The sequence below is a fragment of the Chroicocephalus ridibundus genome, chromosome 2 (genome assembly GCF_963924245.1).
Source record: "Chroicocephalus ridibundus chromosome 2, bChrRid1.1, whole genome shotgun sequence".
Classification (NCBI taxonomy): Eukaryota; Metazoa; Chordata; class Aves; order Charadriiformes; family Laridae; genus Chroicocephalus; species Chroicocephalus ridibundus.
This window is the reverse complement of record NC_086285.1, coordinates 49,578,058-49,601,048: the sequence shown is the minus strand read 5'-3', so window position 1 is coordinate 49,601,048 and position 22,991 is coordinate 49,578,058. Positions and strand designations below refer to the sequence as shown.

The window sequence follows — 22,991 nt, the reverse complement described above, 5'->3', positions numbered from 1 at the left end:
GCCTGTTTTGTCATGCTGCAGAATATTTTGAATTCATAGAAAATGGTAATGAGAGAGTAAAGTTACTTAAACTTTATTTTTTAATAACCTTCTCTATTGTTTCCAAGTGCCCTTTAAGTTATCGTCTCACTTTTGCATAAAAATACAAATCTTTATGTAGTTCCTGATTTTGTGTGTGTGAAATTTATGTATAGTTTTTTCAAAGTCCATGTTTGGTTTTAGTTTATGTAGCAACCAGAATATAACTGTAAACAAAAATTCTTGCTTAACACTAATTGGTTTTGATCTTGATCTGTAAAATCTTGCACAATTATACTCAGTGTCTGTCATTCATCGGTCTAAAGGCAGTAAAAAAAAAAAATATTAATAAAGCATAATGGATAAATAAAGCCTCTGTGTTGGTCCAAAGAAGAATGCTGATGTAAAGTACTCCTTCGAACACAAAATACAGAGTACTAAAGTAAGACTGCTTCCCCCAGCCCCTCATCTGACTGAACGGGCTATTTCTCCAAACAATATTTTTGGGATTATGAAGCTTTTAATTGCGAGAATAAGCAGTGACTGCATAGAGAAAAATCTCATGGTCATTGGACAAAATCTTTGGCATTTTCTGCTAAATAAAATTAGAAAGATTGTTTTTTCCTCTGTTTGTTTTTACTACACTTGTGTTTTCCTATAGAGTTTTACTCTACTACTACTTTCTTTTCTACAGTAGCATCGTTGTTCAATTAGATTTAATAATGAGTTAACAAAAGTGCATATTAAACCTCCTAAGGGTTCTGTTGTGAGATTCTGTAATTTTTTGGTTATAAGAAAAAAGGTGGTGTTGACTTAAAAACTTTCAAGTTTTGAGTTGTAAATTTCAGCAGTCATCAGTTTTAGTATATGATACTTATATGTTGGATTATGTTTATTCTTCTAGATTCTGCTGGAAGGGCCTGGCACGTTGAAATTCAGTAATTTTTGCTTGGCTAAAGTGGATGGTGAAAACTTGGAAGATTTTTTTGCTTTAGTTGGATCTGAAGAAGGTGAAGGAGATGTCAGTGAAAGCACTCCACAAAGATACCTGAAAAATAGATTTCGAGGTATGATATTTTTATATCCAAAACTAACTTGCACCAAAGGAACATAATTAAAGTTGTAAAAAGCTTTTGTTTGCAGTAATTTGGAGAGAAGACCTTGAAATAAAATAGTTGTTCATTGTTCTCTTGGGGCTAACTAAATTTCTAGAGAAATGGAATAATTAATTCTGTTGTGTTATCATTTGTAAAGATTAATGTATTTGACTGTGTCTTTGCAACAGAAAGCATGGTCTGTACATTTTCTGTAAGGAGGTCTCACATATCCTGCATATGAGGAATTTTTTAAGTAAGCTCAAAACCAAAATTTTGCTCTTAAGGAAGATTATTCAGAGAGATCATAACACAGAGGGAACAACCTGGAAGTGAGTAGAAAGAAAAGAAACTGTATTTACAAGTATATGGTCGTAATTCTAATTTTCACAGAGCCAGTTTAACTGAGCTGGAAAAAATATACTTCTGTCTGCCATAAAATGTATTCTTTTCCTGCTTTTTGTAAATAGTTTTCAGGTTATTTTTGGATTGAAGCTCATATGTAGGTGACAAACATTTGAAATCCTAACAAATTGAGTATATGGATGAGATCTGAAATTAATTAAAAATATTAATTCTTGGTTTGGGTTTGCTGAGTAGGCTTGATTATTAATTGCTGTTTGATGAAAACTATGGTGGGAAGAAAAATGCTCTGAAATACCTTTGGTCCTTGATGCATTTCACCTATCATTAACTAAGTACAGGTAGTAGAATTAGAATAATGAGAAGATCAATAAAACTTTTGAAGTTCAGAGTTCAAACTGTAACTAGCTTTCCTAACTGATAAAATTGTATTTCTGACATTTAGTTGATATAGGACAGTGTATTTAAAATAATAATTAAAAAAATTTAAAGGAAGTAGCAAAAGAATTACTGCATTACAACCTTTTTGGTTCCAGTTATAAAGTGGTAATTGTAGAATGAAGAAGTAACTGATATTGGAAGTATGATAAAGAAAAGAAGGGATTTAAAATTAATCCTGTTTTGTCTCAGAAAAACTTGAGGTATGGAATTATTTATGCACTTTTAAAACATCTGTGCTACAGATGCTCTCTGTAAGGTCTAGGACTAAATTCCTTTAACTTCCTGTTAAATGTATACACAAAATTCAGTAAGTACTACACAGAACTGCTGCTTCTTCCATTTGAGACTGCTGCTAGGTATCCATTTAACAATGGTTAAGATATTTGTTTTCATGATTTTATTGACATAGTACTTTCATGGTCATTTTTGCTGCAAATGGTCCAAGTGATTTCTAATTTGAGACTCCACTATTTCAGTACCTTTTACCTAAGAATGATGACTTCTTTTTAAAATATGAGAAAGTTATCGTGCTTTAGTTTCAACAGGCAGATCCATGCAAATGCAGTAGTCTGCAAAATGCTGTTATTTTTTCATTGAATAAGAAAAAGTCAGAAACTTGATTTTAATCTTCAGAATCTTTTGTCAGCATCTCAGAGCACCTCACAGACCTCTATTTCCAACATAATGGTGTGTTATAGCAGTTACTGTTATTAGGAACAATGGAATTCTTGGCAATATTTTATGGGAACAAAAAGAGCTTTCTTAATACTTTGCTGTCTCCTGCAGAAAGTCCATACTGGAAATATTAAGACCAAGAACAGATCTTTGTTCAGGAAGAAATACAAATCTAATCTCTTTCCTGTTGCCTTTTGGAACAGCTGTGTTCATGTGTATGTTTAATGACCTTTTGTCACTTAAAAAAATAAAACCCAAGAACAAAAGAATCCAAAATAAGCTTTTTTAAAGGACTACGGAATTGACATTTTTGCTGAGTTTGTGTAATTTTTTTTTAGGGATTTTTGAGAAATGAGTTAGTGGTTAGATGGGAACTACTGTAGAAATAGGAACTTCACAAAAAGGGTTTGTGAATAAACTGCTATAATTTGATATGGGAGATTTTCATAGTGTGTTAGTGTGAAAATAGCTATAATTAATTTAGATCAGTCATCCAGTCGGCTACCTTTGTAGAGTTTTCTGATTTCATGGAAGTTTATGTCTTGGGATAGCTTTTTAAAAAAATAATAAAATAATAAAACCTGATATAACATAATGATCTCTGTTACTCACATGAGAATTATGTTGGTTTATCATTCTGCTCAATTTGCTTGGCTCTGGAAGCTGTCAAGGTGTATCAAAACATTCTTTGCATTAGCACTGTGTTAGAAAAGTATAGCACAAGCCAGCTTGGTTAATTGAAGTGAAACAAACAAAAATAGCATATATAATCCTACATAATTCAGTAAAGATATAGGTGAGAAGCTCCTTTGAGACAATTTACATTTGGTATCTCAGTTTTCATTTACTAAGTGAAGATAATACCTAACCCACTGAAGTGTGGAGACAAAGTTTGAAGTGTTGAACAGGATGAATGCTGAACGAATAATCAAAGTGCGTTATACATGCTGTATTTTGTAGGCTCTCCATTATACACAGCTCCAGAAGCAATAAAGGGAGAAGACTTCTCCAAAGCCAGTGATCTGTGGTCCTTGGGATGTTTACTTTATGAAATGTTTGCAGGTTGTATGTTTATGTACCTATTTAACATCTGTGATAATGGAAACATAGGTTGTGGTCGCAGAATAAATTCTTGTTAACTTTCTAGCAAAGTTAAGACATAGAAAAACTTAAGACAAGTTTTAAAGATTTCTTGAAGAATATACTAACTGTACTTTTTTTTTTTTTTTAAAAAAAGGGACTTCATCAAATAATTAAGTGAAGTAGTACTGTTAAGTTGTCCTTTTGACTGTGTTCTAAATACTATGATACTAACCAACCTGTATTGCTTAAATACTATGATTTAAAGTTTGAGCAGTCCTCAAATTCTGACAATGTAATGTTTTTAATCTCCTCGGTATTAAACTCTGGGTGTATTAATTTGACCTTTGAAAGAGAAAACTGTTTCACTAGTGTAAAACTGGAGTCATTGGGTTTCCTGCAGATAAAGTGGCTGCTAGCATTGGCTGCATCTGGAAGGAAAATTTAATCACAAAAGATAATTACAGTGTAACCTTCTGAAGACTTAATAAGCTGATCTGTAGGATCAACGTAGTTACATGATGTCGTGGTTTAACCCTAGTTGGCAACTAGGGCCACGTAGCCATTCACTCACTCCCCCCCCACTCTGCCACCCCCAGTAGCATAGGGAGAAGAGGGACAAAAAGGGACAAAAGCTTGTGGGTTGAGATAAAGACAGTTTAATAGAACAGTAACATAAAATAAAATAATAATAATGGTAAGAGAATATACAAAATAAGTCATACAATACAATTATTCACCACCCAGTGATTAGTTGTCCCGCCCATCCTGAGCAGCGTTTGTGGATTCCCGCGCTCCAGCCAACCGTCATTTATATACTGAGCATGACTTCTGTGGTATGGAAGCCTTTGGACAGATTGTCCTGTCTATGTTCCCTCTCAGCTTCTGTGGGAAACTGAAAAAAGTCCTTGACTTAATATAAGCATTACTGAGCAACAAGTTAGACTGTGTATTATCAACATCTCCTACTAAATCCAAAACACAGCAGCTACTAGGATGAAAGTTAGCTCTATCCCAGCTGAAACCAGGACACAGACACTGAGATTTCTGCTTAGACCTTCTCCTTTTGTTGTCTCGTTGCTGATTCATATCAGGCTATCATGGTGACTTCCATCAAGCCATCTTTAGTGCCTGTTTTGTCCTTGGTCTCTTTTGCTCTTCATGCTAGAAGAATTTAATCCTAGGTTTTGTATTTAAATTGATAATAGAACTTGATAAATAGAATTCACGCTGAGGGTGTTTATTTCTTTGGATGTTTCCTTAGGACAATGAGCTCATCATATATCATTGCATCTGACAGCTGTTTTGAAGTTTGCCTAATCTGTGAAATACACTTCTGTTTGTAGGAAGACCACCATTCTTCTCAGACAGCCTTTCAGAATTAATTGAAAAGATTTTCTATGAAGATCCATTGCCACCTAGACCAGAGGGTACTGTTCTGTTACTGTTTAATGAATCAAAACAGAGTAATGCTTACAAAGTTAAAGTTTTGTTTTGCAGTATTTCTTCTGAGGCTGACTGCAAGAATCAGTTAGCTGTCAAGTGAATGTTAGCATTGCCTTCCTTTGATAGGAACATTTTCCCCGTTACTGATGAATGCTTGTTTATCTGCTGACAAACAGGCATATAATTTAGTGTTAAGAATTAAAAGTAAATCTACCATCTGGGACTTTTTGATCTCAGACATTCTGGGCATCGGTAGTATTGATCAGCCTCTTATATTATTGGCTCTTTTCAGTTCCTAGTGATGTAGTGGAAACAGTGACCTGTAGAATTAAAACTGTTCTTACTTGCTTCAGTTCTGTGAGGGATTTTGTTTTCAAAGTGTATAAAGTGCATTTCATAGTTCTGAGCTCTCGGAATTGGAGTCTTTCTCAGTTAAATAAGAATTTTGGAAACCTCTGTTGTATAATAGGGCACAACAATGGTCCTCTTTAAAATTATCATGGTTAGGGGAAATTTAATTTCGATTAAAGCAGATTTCAACTCCACTTTATTTCTTGCCAATAGCTGTATGATAACTGGAGGGTGCTTTTTTAACATATAAACAATTTTAATTAGTTTGAGCATTGGTGGTTTTATTGGGGGGGTTGAGAATCCTTTGACATGCAAAGAGTGTATATTTAGGATTCTCCATACATTCAGATTTTTTCAGATGAAATTACTATTAAATATAACTTTTTAAACATCATCTGTAGATAATGATTTGATCTACATTGTGTGATGGCTGATTTTGCTGCCTAATACTTATATTCTCAAGTGCTTCTATTTACAGGTTCTGTTTTTCACAAACCTTCTGCTGAGTTTGTTAGTTTGCTTGATGGCTTGCTTCAAAAGGATCCTCAGAAAAGGTAAACTGTCCAATCCATGATAATTGTTTACATTGTCTTTTTTCACCTCTGGAAAAAAATAATTACCATGATACTATATGTATAGTAATTTGTAGATTATAAAGAATGAAAAAAATCATTTAATCTCTCATACAAAAGAACAAATTGTGCTTTTTCTTATATGAAGATATACACAGTTAATGTTTTGATTAAGTATGTCTTTGTATTTTTGTACCCGGTGATAAATACATAACTTTGTAACAGAAATGATGGGCAGTTTTAAAATTGGATGGCTTTTGCTTTTTCAGAGCAATGAGCACATCTATTTTATGAGGCTTTGATTTATAGCTGATATGGTTATATTGTTAAATAACATAAGATTGTAATTTATAGGGTAGCTCCGCTAATTTACATGTTGGGATTGGCTATGCGGTTTCCTTCATTCTTAGTCTCATACCTCTGAGTTGCATGAATTACCCATTCTGATTTGAGGCAAAATGTTTGTCCTGTAAGAAAACTTTTGTTGACGAAATAAAAGCGAAAAAGAGGATTAATTGCTCTGTAGTAACACTACAGACTAAGTGCTTTGTAGTGTTGAAGACCTAGTCTGATATCTCTCTGTAGAGGTGTACTTTGACACTGTTTTTTCAGTTAGTTTGTTTGTTGCTTTTCAAAAGGCTGAACTGGACAGACCTATTGCAGCATCCATTCTGGAAAGGATCCCTTAGCCATTGTGGTGGTGATTCTGCAGACAGCCAGGGCACAAGCTCAAGGTAGTGAGTGTTCAAGGAAGGCTTCTTTTATAGTAAATCTAAGCAAACCAATATTTATATATTTTTATACTGGTTTTCTGTAAATTTTCCTGCTTTTGAATTTTGCTTAGGATTTTCATGTTGTTAACTAGTTGGTGAATGGAGTTTTACACCATTCAGTGATCCAATGTGGACGCTTAGAAATTATCCTATTAGTGTTTTACACTGTCTGTTTGCTTTCAACAGAATGTGTTAAAATTTACTTCTGAACTAACCGCTGTCATTTTTTCTAATTTGTTTATATAACAATAATGCACAATAATTTGACTTATAATTTTTTTCTGAAAGCTTTTGTAGAATCTTATAAATGTGGGTCAATTTTATCTCTGCTGATTTTTTTTTTGTTTGTTTTTATGCATTAGGCTTAGAGCATCACAAAGCCTATCAGTACAGCATCTTAGATTTGTGGTTCAGCCTTATATCCTTGCAAATGCAGATGACCCATATTCTTTGCTTATGACATAAAGCATTAATCTAATGTTTTTTTTTTCTGAATTTGTAATATTCTATACTGCTACATATGCAGAAGAACCCAAACCTTTTGTGAATAATACGTTCTATGTATTAAAAAGTTAGGCTTCTTCAAAACATGTTACCTTGCTGTTTTTTGTTTTTAATTTTGAATTAGGGTATTTAGTGTTGATTTTTTTATATTCTTTTGTCCTAAATATTTGAAAGATACTTTAGGTTCCAATCTAGGGAACTAACGTAAAAATAGGTTTTTGGTTTTTTTTAGATTGCTAAATGTTTTTGTGTTGTATCTGTTTTAAAACTTTGTGTTGTGTTGCTTAATACCTATTTCTGGTACCAGTGCTGCAATATTTTTGTTATTAATGTTTGTTCTAGTTTGAGAGCCAGCTCTTTGTCTTTTATTACTGCTTTCAGCACAAAGGCAGATAAGAAGTCATGATTTAAAGTTTATAATGCAAAGTAAGAATTTATTCAAGGTTTTAGCAAGACTTATGTCAGCCTCTGCCACAGCGCTCATCATTGAGGAATTCTCAGATAATTAGTAGAATCTTAATCTCCCACATTTGACCTTACTCTTGAGGGTTTTCTGAAATATCCACTGAGGTATGCACTAATTAACAAATATGACAAATGTAAGACATGGGCTTGACATGCAAAAGAAGCTCAGTACTTTTCTAGCTGTGAGGCCTGTGTATCTATTTTCTTCACAATGTGGGTTTGATTAATATTTGATATCCTGTAGATCCTTCAGGAAGGTTATAGGACCCAGTTCCTTGTGAATAAGAAAGGGGTATGTTTAAAAAATCCAAACAACCAAAATCAATAAACTTGCAATTAAGCGTGATATGTAAATCATTAAGCAAAAAAAAAAAAAAAGTTTTTATTAATCTATATCTAGGCTACAAACTTCATTATCAGAAGTATGTTTGTTGTGACTTTTTCCAGTGAAGATTAATTGGTCTCTAAAGCTTTTAATATTTCTTTATTGCTGTGGTACTATGGGGTAATAATGTAGCTTTTCTAGTTTCTTTCATTCAAGTTGTATGGAGGGAGACAGAGAATTTTTAGTATTCTCCAAGTAACTTGCTGTAAACTTATTTTTCATCATCGTTGTTACTAATATAAAAAAAAGGTGTAGCACATATTACAATAGTATGCTGATCTAGAGAATGACCGCTAAATTCTATGCTAATAATTGTAACAAATAATGCATATGATCCCTCCTTTTTTTTTTTTAATCTGTGTAATTAATATCTTTTATTAAACAGCAGTGAAGACACAGAGTCATCTGTGGCTTGGAGTGCCAAAGAGCCAGTGGATACTCATAAAAATCTAGATAACCTGTCATCTTCAAGAGCAAATAACAAGCTACCAAGCAATTCTTTCAAAATAGGTAATACTATTCATTACATTATTTTCAATTATTTTGTTCCCATGAATTTTGTCGATCTTGATACCATGTTTATTCTCTGTTTTATTTATTTTTAATTTCTGAATGCGAGTTCATGTTCTCTTTTCAGTAGAAACTCAGACTGAATTGCGCCCAAAGAGTGCAGTTGATGGTGAATCAAATGAATCAATATTTCTTCTCAGGTATGAAAACCTAAAGAACAATTAGAAAACCCTTGATACCCTTTATGTTGTTGTTTTGTTTTTTTTTTTTCCTGTCTCTTCAGACATTTTATTGTGATGTTTGTAACATTTTGTGTTTCCTTTTGAATTTTCTATCACCACTTTCATTATTATTAAGATACCTTTGAAGAGCTACTAAAGCAGTGCATGCAAATAAAGCTACGCTTTTATGGCTTTGTTACATCGGTTTTTGGAAGTAGGGTTTTGATTTCTTAGCTATTTGTCTAAAAAGAATAATTTATTTAGAACTTTCTTTCCTTCTTACTATATATGAGAATATGCTTTAAATATGCTTACTTTAAATACACAAGAATAAGCACTCAGTTTATAATCCACTAATAAATTCTGCCCTCAGCTTTTCATCACAAGCTATTGGTAACAATCTACTAAGTACTACATAGGTATTAAATAAAAAATAGTGATTGGTTTAACAGTGATTTGTTTTAGTTGAGGCCTGATTCTGACACTTTGTACTAGCTTTCAAGCCAGGAAGATTATCTAGTAAAATAGGTTTTGTTCTTGTATTCATCAAGCAGAAATATTCCAGTTTAAAATTAAATAGTCTTTCAAACTTCTTGTGTAACCTGAAATAGGGTTATTGTGCATGATAGCGTATGTACTTTTCCAGTTATTTCAGTCGGTTTTAATAAAGTATTACTTCTCAGCATAGATTTTTCATGAGTATCTTTAATTTTGTTTGGTGTTTATGTTTTTAATTTAGTTGCTTTTTCTAGTAAATAAAACTGATTTGCAGCTAAATGTGTATATTACTTTCTGCTAATCAAGAGAACACATTAATTTGAAGTTGTTGATTAAATTAGCTTCTTGGCCTGTCACTTCTAATAATTCTAAAGTTGATTTTAAATACTTTGATTTAAATTAATATATACTACAAAAAAGAAATTCGCTAGCAGCTTTATGAAAATTGCAAATCTGCAGTCTTTTTGTCTCTCATTTCTTCATTTTCTAATTAGAAAACAAGATTTTTTTAAAAAAGAAAAACTGAAAAATAAATCCAGTTCACATTCATACACGAGAATCAGGCAGTTTTTAATTCCCATTACCTAACCAAGAATTGGCAGTCAGAAGAGAATAACATGAAATAAATTGCAATTTTTTGTCAAGTTAATTCCCTTTGTATGTTGTTTGTCATTAGGAATTAAGATAATCATGTTTTACCATCCAGCTTGGAGAACTGACTATGGGTGAGAAAGTAATCAAATTACATTCCTTTAACATAGGAAAAAACAAACAAACAAAACCCAAACCACGTAGTCCTTCCCATTTCTGACAAACAAATCCTGACCTTGTCAGGACATATTAAAGACAGGAACTTCATGTTTAGTTGATGGAGCAGGAATAGCATCATTTGTGTTGGTGAGCTTTGAAAGTTTACTGTATGGCATGAAAGCTTCAAAAGAACAACAAAAAAAGTAGCTTGCAGTAAAACTTAATCTGTGTTCTTTGTTGTCTTTTTTTCTTTTTTTCTTCAAGTTCTCGTCCCACTCCTAGAACTAGCACTGCAGTAGAAGTAAGTGATGCTACTAATGCCCCAATCCAAAATTCTCCACAAAGAGACTCATGCTTGGAAAAGGTGAGTAGATAAATAATATTAAGGGACGGTGGTATCTTTATAGTTAGAATTTTGGCCTGTGTCTTTGGCAAAATCAACTTTCTTCTCCATCCTTCCACAATTATAACAGGAAAGCAGTTCCTTAAGTGTGTAATTTATTTAAAAAAAAAATAAAAAATTGCAGAACTTCAGATGTAAGAATTAAGCAAGATGCTAAGTCTCCTTTTTCCAGTGTGTAAAAGGGATAATGTTATCGTCTTTCTTCTCAGTCTACTTTTTTAAACTTAGGTTGCAAGCTTTTTGGACCCAGTATTTTTTCTTCCAACATGTTTTTTTAATCATAATTTTTAATTGATCCTATCTGATACAACATATATAAAAAGTAATGTAGAATATGTTGTTAATATGGTGAAGCTGTTTGGTATAATGTTGAAATGAAATACTTGGGAAATAAACATAAACTTTCTTTTTTTGGTGCAAAATAATTTTTTAAAAAACTTTGTTCTTGTTCTAGGCTAAAAATATGTGCTCAAGTCAGCAGGATATGGAGTCAACATTGAAAGAGCTCATTTACACTGAATCTGATCTTATCGTAACACCGATCATTGACAATCCAAAGGTATAGCAAAATAAAATATAATATTCAGGAACTTGTGGGTGAGGCTATTTTTACAGATAAATCTTTAATCAGGGTGAAACTCCTTTCCTGTATTTTGTAATTTTAAAGCAGTTCCACCCAGTCATCTGGCAAGCTCTCATGAAATTTTTTGGCAGTCTTTTATAATCCTATTGTGTTGCTAATTTGGAGAACTGAGTTATTTTGGGGTTGAATACTAGTATTAAATAATGTCTTACAACAAATAGAAACTACTAAGTGCTGTGTTCGGTTCTTTTGTAGATTTGTTTTCTGATAACTTGCTTTGATATCTATTACTTAAATGAACACAAAACTGAGTGTGTTTTGGGTATACCCAAAACAAGGGCATCTATGAAGCCTTCTAGATTAGGAGTTATACCTTTATAAATAACTAAACTTTAGATGTGATAATGTTTCTAATAAATATGAACTCATTTTCTCTGGAAAAGAAGACCTGAAGTTACAAGAAATGTCCATCCAGTTTCTGTCACATGGATTCTAATGTGATAATGGTTTGTGATGAGTCTCTTAAGCAGAGACTGACACTTGATTGGCAGCAAAGGGAAGACCAAAAAAGAATCAGACCTCGGCACTGTAATGACACTGTAACTTGTTTGTATGGGCATATGTGTAGTATTGGTAGAAGGAATAATAGGCAAGAGCTCATTTAGTCTTCCTTTTATTTCTGTGAAAAAAAAAAAAATGAAGTCATTTTAGCAACTTTACTCAGTAAGTGGCAGATGCAGGAAATGCAAGATATTTCATCAGAAGTGAGCATCTAGCTCATTAGGAAAGTCTTACAGCCTTTAGTTGCTGTATTGCTTTAGTATAACAATCTTTTTGTGGGTTTGTTTTAATGGAATTCCTAACACTCTCAAAAATTAAAAGTCTTACGCAGTGAAGTAAAGTAACTGCCTAACAATACCGTTTTAATGTGTTTGGGGTGGGGGATGCTGTTGCCAGTGGACAATTTCAAAGGTAATGATACATTTGAACGCCACCTCGGTAAAGTCTCAGTTCTGTCTCAGGACTCTGACACGAAGCTTGAGCCTTTCACTGCTTCTCTTCTTACTACAAGTATAAGAGATGAGATTAGGGGTAAGTGTACGTACTAGTGCGCACATGGAGACCAATCTTACCATGCAATGCCAGACTCAGAAGCAACGCAAAATAGCCCACTAAATTCCAGGGACATGTAATCAGAGTCATTGCATACTTGGCGATCTTCAGACTAAAGGATGATACTGATACCTGGTAAAGCTGAAGAGCTTGCAGTTTAATCTCCTGGAAAGGGATTTACTCAATGCTGGCAGAATTTTAAAATTGAAATGTCAACTTATATTGTAAAATCTCCCTGTGTTCTGCAGATCTGTGGAATTGAAGACCTTTTTTAGAAAATAGCTCTTTAGTTATGCTGAGGTTACATCTGTCAAAGGCTAAATTCCAGTATACAGTTATCTTTTTTGTGTGCTTTAGTTACTGAAAAATCACACTCAAATGCTCAGTCATTGAGCAGTCATCCACTTTCATGATGTAGCAGAAAATGATGTGTTGTGGGGGAAAACCCCCATACCTTACAAATGATTAGTTGGTGATAATATGACTTCTTATGTTCTACAAAGATCTGTAGAAAGATATTTACTGTATGGCAATGAATTGCTAAAACATTTCATGAGCTCTCAGCTGTATAGTTCCTTTCTGTGGCTTTTTAAATCCAAATGCAAGTGTTTTTCTGCATACAAGCAAGACAAATATGCAAACTGAAAAAATCCTATCATTTTATATTCCCATTTAAAAAAACTACTTAAATGGAAATACTAACAATTTAATTAAAAGCATAGAGTTAAATCTCAAATACCTGCTTGAAATACATACCAGAGAACACTGGAAAATGCTTCAGTAAAGAGCAGTGGTTTGTACACCCATCCTGTATAATTTTTGCATCTTTGTGTTCTCATGTTCAACTACTCAAACACTTCCAGAAACGTATTAAAACTATTTGTAATGTGTTTGTTTATTTTTCCAGATAATGAAGCAAGTGCCAGTTAGATTTGACTTCAAAACTTTACATATACCAACATACTCAGGTATGGATCTGCTGAGGTTGTTAAAACTTAAGTTCTGCATATGATGGTGTAACTCGCTATCACAAAACTTATACCCTCCCTTTGTCGATGATGAACTGTCATAGTTGGAGAACTCGTAACTGTTCTGAAACTGAAATTGCATACGTAACGTTTTTAGCTAGACCAACTCTGAGTAGACTTTTCAAGTGCTAACAGTTATATGCTCTTTCTCTTCTGCCTTCTCCAGTTACAAGCCCATGTTCAAAAGCTTTTAAGATAAGACAATCAACAATTTTTTAGTGTGGGAAAAGCAGCGTATTTTTTCCCTGTGTTATTTTTTGTAAACAACTGAGATACTTTAAGTAAAATATTCAACCAAATAGATTAAAATTTGACAAAGATAGAGAAACAAATGAAAACAGCATCTTAAAATGTGCAGTGTTGATATAATACTAGGCAGCCTTGCCAGTGACATTTTTAATAATGAAATGTTATGGGAATCATATCCCAAAAGGTACTGTGGAGTTGTTTTCGATTTGTTGTTGTTTTTAATGTCTAGAAAGGCTGCTGTTATTTCTGAAAACAAAAGGCTGCTCATTGTCATGAGTGTAACATGGCTTCCCCTGGAAAACTTCCTCTGGTCCAGTTAAGGAAGTACTATTACACTTTACTGTGCTTGAAGAGGGATATCAGACAGATATGCAGTCCTTCTAGAATTCATATCCCACCTCTTCCTAGACATAAAAGTTCCTTTTTTCTACCTATAAAGTATGTACTTTGGAGAGTTAATTTGTTGAAGAGATTTTATAGTTGAAAAGGAACACAACATCCCCCAGTCTCCCAATCAAGATTGTAGTAACGGAATATATTTTTAATTTGGCTAACATCCCAGGCAAAAATGATCAGTCAAGTGCCTAAGGGGGTGGTATTTTATTTCATATTGCATTTAAGTAGCTAAATTATCAGACTGATGTTCTGATATGTTTAACTATTGTTGTCTGTATTTGTTTAATATGGGACAGTGTTTTTTATGGTTGTAACAATTCCAGGGTTGTGGCGTTTTTTTGGAAAACTTTCTGATTGTTTTTGAAGAATTTGGTGCTGCTTGTCAATAACGATTAAAGACAGTGTGGAAAAATTAAGATACATACCTGAAATCCAAACCTCTTTTCAACTTTACTAATGTAAATTATAATTGCCTTCATTAGTAGGTGTTGTTACTTAAGTGTAAAATTGGAGTGAAAACCAGAAGACATGCTCTTAAATATTCTGTACTGGGGTATATCAGGATGGCAGATAAGTTGTTAATAAATAACCAAAACTGAGGGAATGTATGGCTGCTAGAGTGAAGTTATTCATTGAGACTAATTAGGATGTCTTTGAAAATTCTCTGTTTATGTACAGTGGTCAGTGAATTGAACCACAGGATTTATGTTAATTATCCTAGTGACTTGACTTCTTCGTGTTCCTCCTGAAGTCATCTATGTTCTGATACTACTAAGGCTGAACTAGATGGATACCTACAATATGAATAACTATTTACATGTTCAGTTTATTGATTCTGAGGAGATTTGACTGACTTTCATTAGTTTTTGCCTCAAATTTACTCTAATGAAATTGCATATTCTTAAGAGTTAGTAATGATTAACGACACTACTACCTTTCCTAAATATAGTGCCAATAAACGTTTACTTAAGTGAAGTCCAAGGATTTAACAGGGTTGCACTTTCAAAAATGTTTTGAGGCTTTTATTGTTACCTTTTTATGCATTGTTTCTCTTCTTACTTCTTTTTTTCATTTCTATAATCTTCAGATGTGAATTATCACGTTTGTTTAATACTTTAAGTACTAAAATTGTAATTAGATTCAAACTTTGGTATTACTTATTCACGTTGGTGTTACTTTCTGGTGTGTTGAAGCAACATCAAAGATCCATTGTCTTTAATTACTTGTTTGCTTCTTATGGTTAGCTGAGAAGTTATCGTCTCTGAAAGACATGGACTGGAATGACTTCTTACAACGAGTATGTTCACTGCTTGATTCCATCGAGAAGAATACAGGAGCAGCACGTTCTAAACTGAACTTACTGTATTATCTGTGTACTGTGGCTGTCCACAAGGAAGTTGCAAGCAGGCTAATCAGCTCTCAGCTGGTAAATAACAAAGCTTTGAAGGAATCAGCATGATTTACACACTTGCCATTTTAGCAAAAATCAGGCACTTTTAGTTATATTCCAAGAAATCATTGGTGTACTGACAAAAATAACGTGGCAAATTTAGTATAAAGTAATGAAAAAAACCCCACACCCTAAATTCCACGTCATGTTTTTTAAAGGAACTGAGGGGAAACTAATTCTTTCTCTTAGATTTCAGATGGATTTACGTGTAGATTTGTTGTGTTAGTAAAAAGGTTAGGGTAAAAACTAGCCTTGATGAGAGTGTGAAATAACATATGATGAAATGTTAGTCTTTGTAAATCATTAAGTGCCAGAGAAGACTGAAAAAAGGTCACGTTTCAAGTGTTAAATCAATTTTATTTGGCCATATGTCTGTAAAGAAGAGCAAGAAAAACTTTCTAAAGCACAAACAGGAAAACTTTCAGTTTTCAGCAGTTTTCAGCACAGCTTCAAAGAGGGAGCATGCTCTCTAAACAGTCTGTTTTAGTGTATACTTAAACAGTGACTTCACCTTTAAAGAACCATTTTCTGTTAGATAAAGAGTTTTACTAGTATCCTCTGTAGCGGTTTAACATATTTGAGTGTTGCGTGTGCAGAAGGGCAATAGGCTTATTTTTCCCACTATGTAAAAACTTTGCAGAGGCTATTCTGAGATGTGTACTTTTCAATTTATTTAATAAAAAGTAAACTACCTTGTTCTCCTACATTTACACTAAAGCACCTAAGTCATATTCTGACACATGTCATCATTGGATATAGAGATATTAAGGGCAAAATTGCACTGCCAGGAAAAATTCAATGAGGACCATTCAGGTTGCCATAGCATTCATGTGAAAACGGGAAACAGAATTGGTGGAAGGTGTATTCCGTTATCATTGGAGAATTTTTTCTGGGGAAAATAATCTGATAACTGAATTGCCAATTAACAGAACAGTTTAGAAATGAGTTAGTTATTATGCAGTTTGGTTCTTAAGTGGCTAATTATGTGTGTTATCACTCCATTCATTATTCTGGTATGTGCCAACTGTTTTTGTCCATTCTCACATAATAAATTTAATTTGTTAAGTACTTGTTGGGTAATAGTATATGATGATCTTTGTGTTTGTAGATTGAAAGTATCAGAGATTCTTTTCCTCTGCATTGTGTTTTTTCTTTTTTTAATTCACTGATATATGTTTAGCAGTTTAGTTTAAAGCAAGAATATAGAAAGAAATGATATTCTTTACTCTCAGCCTTTTTTTTATCATTTGGATAGTATCGACAGTATTTGTCTATTATAATACTTTTTGCAATTGTTACCCAAATACATTTTTATGAAATTACTGATATTTCAATTTTTTTTTTTATCATTGGGATGTATCCGATCACTGAAAATCACTAATGTATATTTATCTTGTTTAAATTATAGTTTCCTATACTGATACAGCAGCTGCGTGCAGCCGCCAACTGGGATATGTAAGTAAAAATTATTTTAAATTGATTTTTTTCAAATACTGAATTATCCCTGTATTTTATTAAGGATATTCTTTCACAGAGTATTTGAGGAGTGTTTTAGCCTGTCAGACTGCTGTGGTACCTGACTGGCAGCGTGGTGGTGTATATAACTTTGAATCCTTTCAGCATTTGAATTAATAATATATTGCTGTTTCACGGGACTGAAGATTATAGAAAATATCTAAAATTTTATCTAGAAGTTATGTAACTTAGCGTATCAAATAATGTTGCTTAAAATCATTGAATAACCCAACCCATACCATAATAGTAGTAAAAGATCTAGAATGGTAGCTTTAAAAAAAAAAAAGGCACTTTTTTTTTTAAATGCATCAGAAATAGTTCAATGTCATAGTGCCCTCTGCTGTTTGTTTCATAAATGTTGTTTTTATTATTCCAGTGTTTTCTTTAATGAAACATTTAAAACTGATTTGCTGATACAGTTTTAACTTCTGTTTTCTCAGCTATATGAAGAAGTTTAAAATGATCTATAGGGGTTTTCTGTGTTATAAGAAAAGTGAGCATGAGCATGACTGATTAGTAAGACTATAACAAACTAAAGAGTCTTCATTCTTCAGTGCTAAAGGAAAGAAACATATTTATGCATGAATTTATGACTAAATGGAGCTAAAATAATGAAATAATTTGATGATACAAAGAAAATAGAAATAAAAGGAAAATCTGAGCTGTAAATAGCACTTCAAATATTTCCTGCCCTTAGCAATCTGTGTAAAATATAAACAAGATGTAATTGTTTTTGAAATAGTTTTTTGTGCATCTACAAAAAATTTATTTGATATGCAGACGTGCCAAAGTTGCTCGAGTGATTGGTTTACTGGCATTACACACATCTGAACTTGGAGAAAATGTACCTGTTTCTGAGGTAATGTTCCTTTTTTTTTTTTAATTTTTTTTTGGCAGGGGGAGTTTTGTTAATGCTTTTACTATTTATGTCAGAAACTTCACAGCTTTTTTTCTTTGTGAACGATGCTTTATTTTTTCTCATTTGTGTAAATGTGAGTGTAACTAATTCAATTAATTAAATTCATAAACTTCTGAGTCTATTCTACGTAGTTGTCGTTCTGATCTTCACTAACCTGTGGCAGAACTACCCACCAATGATAAAACAAGAGCTTTTTTTCTCTCCTTTTCAGAAAATTAAGTAGCCACTGTCAAACTTATTTTGAGTGTGTGTGTAACAAGAAGGAAGTGTTGACGTGTTTGGTTAACCTGATATGTAATTATTATAATTAGTATAAAAATAGTACAATTGATTCTTAGAAATCCTTTTTTCAAAAACATTTGAGATTCCTCACAGTTCCTAAGGAATGTATGTAATGAAGGGCAAGTCATTTTCTTTGGAGAAGAAAATTTGGGTTTTTTTTTTAATTCTTTTTTCATTTTGCATGTTTAGCAGTTGACTTAAACAGAAGACTGATTAGACAAAGTGATCTTACTGTCTTTTCTTTTGCATGTGACGCACACAAACTGTGTAACTATTACGGTTTGAGAAACCTACAACAATTTATTTTCTTAGACAATTATTCTATCACCTGATGACCCCTCCGCACCTGGGAAAGGGAATCCGGAAAAAAACAAGGAAAGCTGAGGGTTGAAATATAAACAGATTTAATAGAATAAGACTAGATAATTGACACTAATAACACTAAAGAACCAATAATGATCCCAATACCAGTATAAAATATACCAGGCTTATACTCAGCCCATTCTGTCAGCAGGAGCTGTGCACTCCCAGCCGTGGACAGCAAATGTTGGACACTACGAGTGCTGCGGCTTCGGGAGGAAGGGAAAGGCTCAGGGGTCCAGTGCTAGGGCAAGAAGTTCTCAGGATCGCAGCCATCAAGGAAGAGAAGAGAGCTTCTCAGCAAACTTTCTAATTTATGTTGAATGAGATGTTCATGGTATGAAATAATCCTGTTGGCCAGCTTGGGTCAAGCGCCCGGGCCTCACTTGTCATCCCCGCACCTGGCTAACTCAAAAACCACAAGATCTTGAAATCCACATACCATAGCTGGCTATAAAGTAAATATTTTCACAAATTCAGACACTGGAGTCTTCTAAAAGTGCAGTTTTCCCAGGCATTAGAAGATAAATTAGTCCTGTGTCACTCCACCAGGACAGTAACCTCGACAGAATCTGCTATTTAATATCTGTTTAAAGTGTGAATGTGACATTATTTCTAGTTCATGAGGTGAAGTCAGGATTTGAATGTGATGGGTGTTTGAGTGTGAGAAGCAACTGCTAAACGCACATAGTAAATACGCCTCCATACTGTGCAGATCTGGTGTTTAGGAACATGTAGTTATTGGTTAATAGCTGACTTTTTTGGCAATGCAGCTAAAGATTTTTTTGTTGTTCTAGGTCCCTCTGGTTTCTTCTTAAGGAATATTAAGAATGGTTATGATTATCTTGCTATATTGCTTAACATTTCAGTTCTGTAGTGAAAGCTGAACTCAAAACGTTATTGTTATTACCTAGGGTTTTTTATTTCTTTCATAAAGTTACAAAGTGGGGAAAGAGTCCTTATGGTTACTGTCACTGAAGTTTAGTTAAAGTCTTCCAATATTGACAGTTGCATGCCAGTTGAATTCCAGGTTGCAATTTAAGTGCAGTCTTGTATGTGGTCTCAAAAGTAGTTTTGAGATGTCCATATAACTTTTGGCTTTAGGTGTTTGTTTAGGACTAATATATTCAGTGATAGTTTCCCTAGCTTCCCGGTTTCCATCATAGAAAATATATATCCTAGTCTGGTTTGTGTATGTAAAAAGCAATAGATTGAAGTAATTTTACAGTGAGCTGTACTTTTATTTTGTTCAAAATGTTTCCAGTTTTTTGTTTGTTTGTATGAACATAAAAATTATTCACAAATGGAATTTAGCATTTTTAGAAATACGCTTGTACTTCAAAAAACAAATTAAGTCTGAGACCAGTGACATTTAAACGGAAGGACTAGAAAGGAAAATTAATTTTGATTACAATTTTTATGTGAATTAAAATTAATTTTTATATAAATTCATTGGGAAAATAGGGACTTATTTTTTAAATTAACAAATCTGAATTACAATACTTTTCAAAAGGCATCCACTGTGCTTGCTGTAATGACATTCATTTCAAGTTTTTTCTCTGAATCTTAAAAGTATTTTAGAGTGCTTACACAAAATTAGAATGAGAAAAAAATTGAATCCAAATATTTTCATGCCTTCAAATTTATTTTTGTATATGTAAACTAAAATAAGATAACTGTAGGCAGTACACAAAACTTGATAGTTCATTTATAGGAAAAGTAGCAAGGATTCATTTAGGAATTTCAGATCTACAGAGTTCCCCTCTGCTCCCCCCCCCAAAGGAAGAAGATGAACCTGTGAGTTTGAACATTGTTGTAGACTGTCAGCTATTACATGTTGTGTGATGCTTTTAAAAAAACAAACCAAGCAACAAACCCCAAAACTTTAAACCAGCATCAGATATTGTATTAAAATATAATGCTGTAATTTATCCTCTTATATGAGCCAGCTGATGCTTCAGCTGAAGTTTCTTGGTGGCTGCTGAGAGTTAGGAAATGTCAAAACCAAGCTGTAGCTAGTCAGAACAGCATAATCTAAAATGACTCTGTGTGTTCCAGGTCTTACAGACTTAAGATACATGAGTGATCTACGCATTGGCAGCTGGTTCTGTATTTTGTTTCCTCTTCCTTTCCTAGTAATTTCTAATAGTGTTTGCTTTTTTGACCCTTGTTAGCCAGAGGTGATCTCTCTGTAGAGCTATCTCCTATAGCCCCAAAATTTTGTTCCCAAGTGTGAAAAGTCAGTTCAGAACCCATGGAGGTGTGATTCTAAAATTATTTTTGCTCACTGTGTACCATGCTATGTATACCAAGTTTTCTTTCCAATTTTTATCACTCAGCCACAGCCCCTTTACAGTTCTTTCTTACCTCATTATGCACTCATCCAGTTATTTGTGATTTCTTTTGTACTTTTAAAGTAGCACAGAACCTAACAGAGACTTGTGCAGGACACCACTGCTGGCTCTTACATGTTAAAATCTGGCTCTTCATTTCTACCCCCTACTGTCTTTTACCCAGTTATACACTTATTTAAGGATAGTTCCTCTATCTTTGAGGTTGAATCTGCATCGTTAACCTTTCTGTTGCTGCTGTTTAAATTACTTGTTAAATAGCAGTAACATTAAGGCCTGAAGAAGCAGAAAAACTTTAGGAAAGAAAAGAAGCCTCATCCTCATTTTACAGGATAAACTTTCACATAATGCATGCCAGAAGTCTTTGATTTGTTCTTTTTTTGAGAATTAATCGTTCCCCCCCCCCCCTTTTTTTTTTTTTAAAGTTCTTATCGAGGTAATCGGTGAACAGCAGTTTGTTTTGAATGTAACCACCAGAGGTCACTAAAATGCAAAAATAAAATGCAAGTAAACTGTTTCACAGACTAGACAAAGATATAACTGTGGAACCGTGCACTACTTTATTCTGCTGATGTATTCTAATATGTAGGTCAAGTTAGAAAAAAATCATAATAAATGAATATTTATACCTGTGTATTCTCTTGCAGTTGATCTACTTTTTTTTTTTTTTAGGAATACTGCATTGATTAGAAAAAATGAGACTGATCTTAGACTACTATGGGGAAATTGATATCTTGTATATTTTTCTTCAAATCACATTTTTATATTGAAGATGAAGACATTTTACACATTTTATGTGTAATTTCTTCTATCGGTCAGTTGCAGTAAAAGTTGTTGATAGGTCACGTTTTTTTCTTAGTAATGTATTTTTTTCAATGGAATTGCCCTTTACAAATCTGAAACAACATTTCCTCTTATTTCTTCCTAGTTATCTTAGGAAAACACCTAAATGTTAAAGTTTTATCTTTGTATTTAGGTTTTGAAACTGGTTCTTAAGAAACTAGATTCTACAAAAAGAAGATTCTTTCTTTCCAGGATTTTTGGAAAGAAAAGTCTGCTTATTCTTCATCTTGCAGAACGAAAAATTGTTCCCACATTAGGGAGGCTTGCTTCCATGTATGTCTAATGTGTCGTATTTATTAAAAGAAGCTACTGTTCTTTCTCTCTGTGAATACATCAGGCCTTCTGCCATTTTCTGACACAGCCACTCTTACGTGGAATTTCAGACTCAGTCTTTTATTTTAGTAAGAGATGATAGAACAGCCTCACAGAATGCCTCCATGCTGGGGATCAGTGTCCTTCTCTGTCTGGTAGGATACCAGCCTCCTCCACCTATTGAGTCGCTCTATGCCTGTCCTTTTGGTGGCAAAAATCTAGTCCTTTTCCTTTCGTCTTTTAAATTTGTAATTGGGAATATCAGTCTCACATTATGACCTAAGCTGCTGTGCCTGGTTTTTTACAGACCTGGATCCACTGCTCTACTGAGTATTTAAAGGGCTCAGAGAACCTGCCACAGCCTTCACACTGCAAGTTTCTTTGCAAAGCCTTTGGCTTATGGAATTCCATGTCCAAATTAAGAAACTGAATATCCCATGGAGAAGGACAGCATATTAGAATATCTCTGTAATACTGAGCTTAGAATGTGATTCCTTTGTCAAAGCAGTAGAATATCTTATTTTCTGTTTTTATCCAAATTGAAACTCCATATAATTTGAGACTTTTTTATTTCTGGGTTTTTTTGAAGTACAATTTGGTTATTGTTTTCTACAGTTGCAAAAGAGCTGCATTGTTACAGGTGCAGTTATATGACCTGTAAACTTATATGTAGGCTCTAGCTAGTCTGATTGTAGCTGCTTTGCACTAGGTCTATAGTTTGTTGTCATTCAAATTCTTACAGAATGCCACTTTTAAGTCATGTGCTTAGCTTATTTCTCTAGCTCCTGTTTTTAGGTTTATCCATGTCTGCCTATATTGTAAGGAAATTCAAATAAAAATGGCTTCATTTGGCCATTTATTTCCAACCTATTTCTTTTTAATGTTTTTATTATAAAATAATTTGTCAAGTCTGCTCACAAATTATCATAGTTTCAGTGTATCTTTATTTCCTCCAAGGGCACTTTCCATATTTTGCCCTGATACCTTTTATGTGAAAAACAACAACAACAAACACCTCCCCACCCCCGCCCAATTAAAAAA

General features: G+C 33.4%; 1 protein-coding gene across 7 annotated transcripts in view; it reads left to right on the top strand.

The window, feature by feature from the left end:
• ULK4 (unc-51 like kinase 4) overlaps positions 1-22,991 on the top strand; it is a 246,624-nt gene that overhangs the window by 9,647 nt on the left and 213,986 nt on the right. For 5 of the 7 annotated variants that reach the window (XR_010069883.1, XM_063325376.1, XM_063325375.1 and 2 more), the window contains 13 exons: positions 923-1,085; positions 3,552-3,653; positions 5,018-5,101; positions 5,947-6,022; positions 6,679-6,774; positions 8,553-8,677; positions 8,805-8,877; positions 10,411-10,510; positions 11,004-11,108; positions 13,153-13,213; positions 15,163-15,344; positions 16,777-16,823; positions 17,664-17,742. Coding sequence is in view for 6 of the 7 variants with exons in the window: in XM_063325376.1 (XP_063181446.1) it covers positions 923-1,085; positions 3,552-3,653; positions 5,018-5,101; positions 5,947-6,022; positions 6,679-6,774; positions 8,553-8,677; positions 8,805-8,877; positions 10,411-10,510; positions 11,004-11,108; positions 13,153-13,213; positions 15,163-15,344; positions 16,777-16,823; positions 17,664-17,742 (1,293 nt within the window). In the remaining variant the exon portion in view is untranslated. The remainder of the gene's footprint in view (positions 1-922; positions 1,086-3,551; positions 3,654-5,017; positions 5,102-5,946; positions 6,023-6,678; positions 6,775-8,552; positions 8,678-8,804; positions 8,878-10,410; positions 10,511-11,003; positions 11,109-13,152; positions 13,214-15,162; positions 15,345-16,776; positions 16,824-17,663; positions 17,743-22,991) is intronic. The other 2 variants (XM_063325378.1, XM_063325377.1) reach the window with 2 other exon arrangements.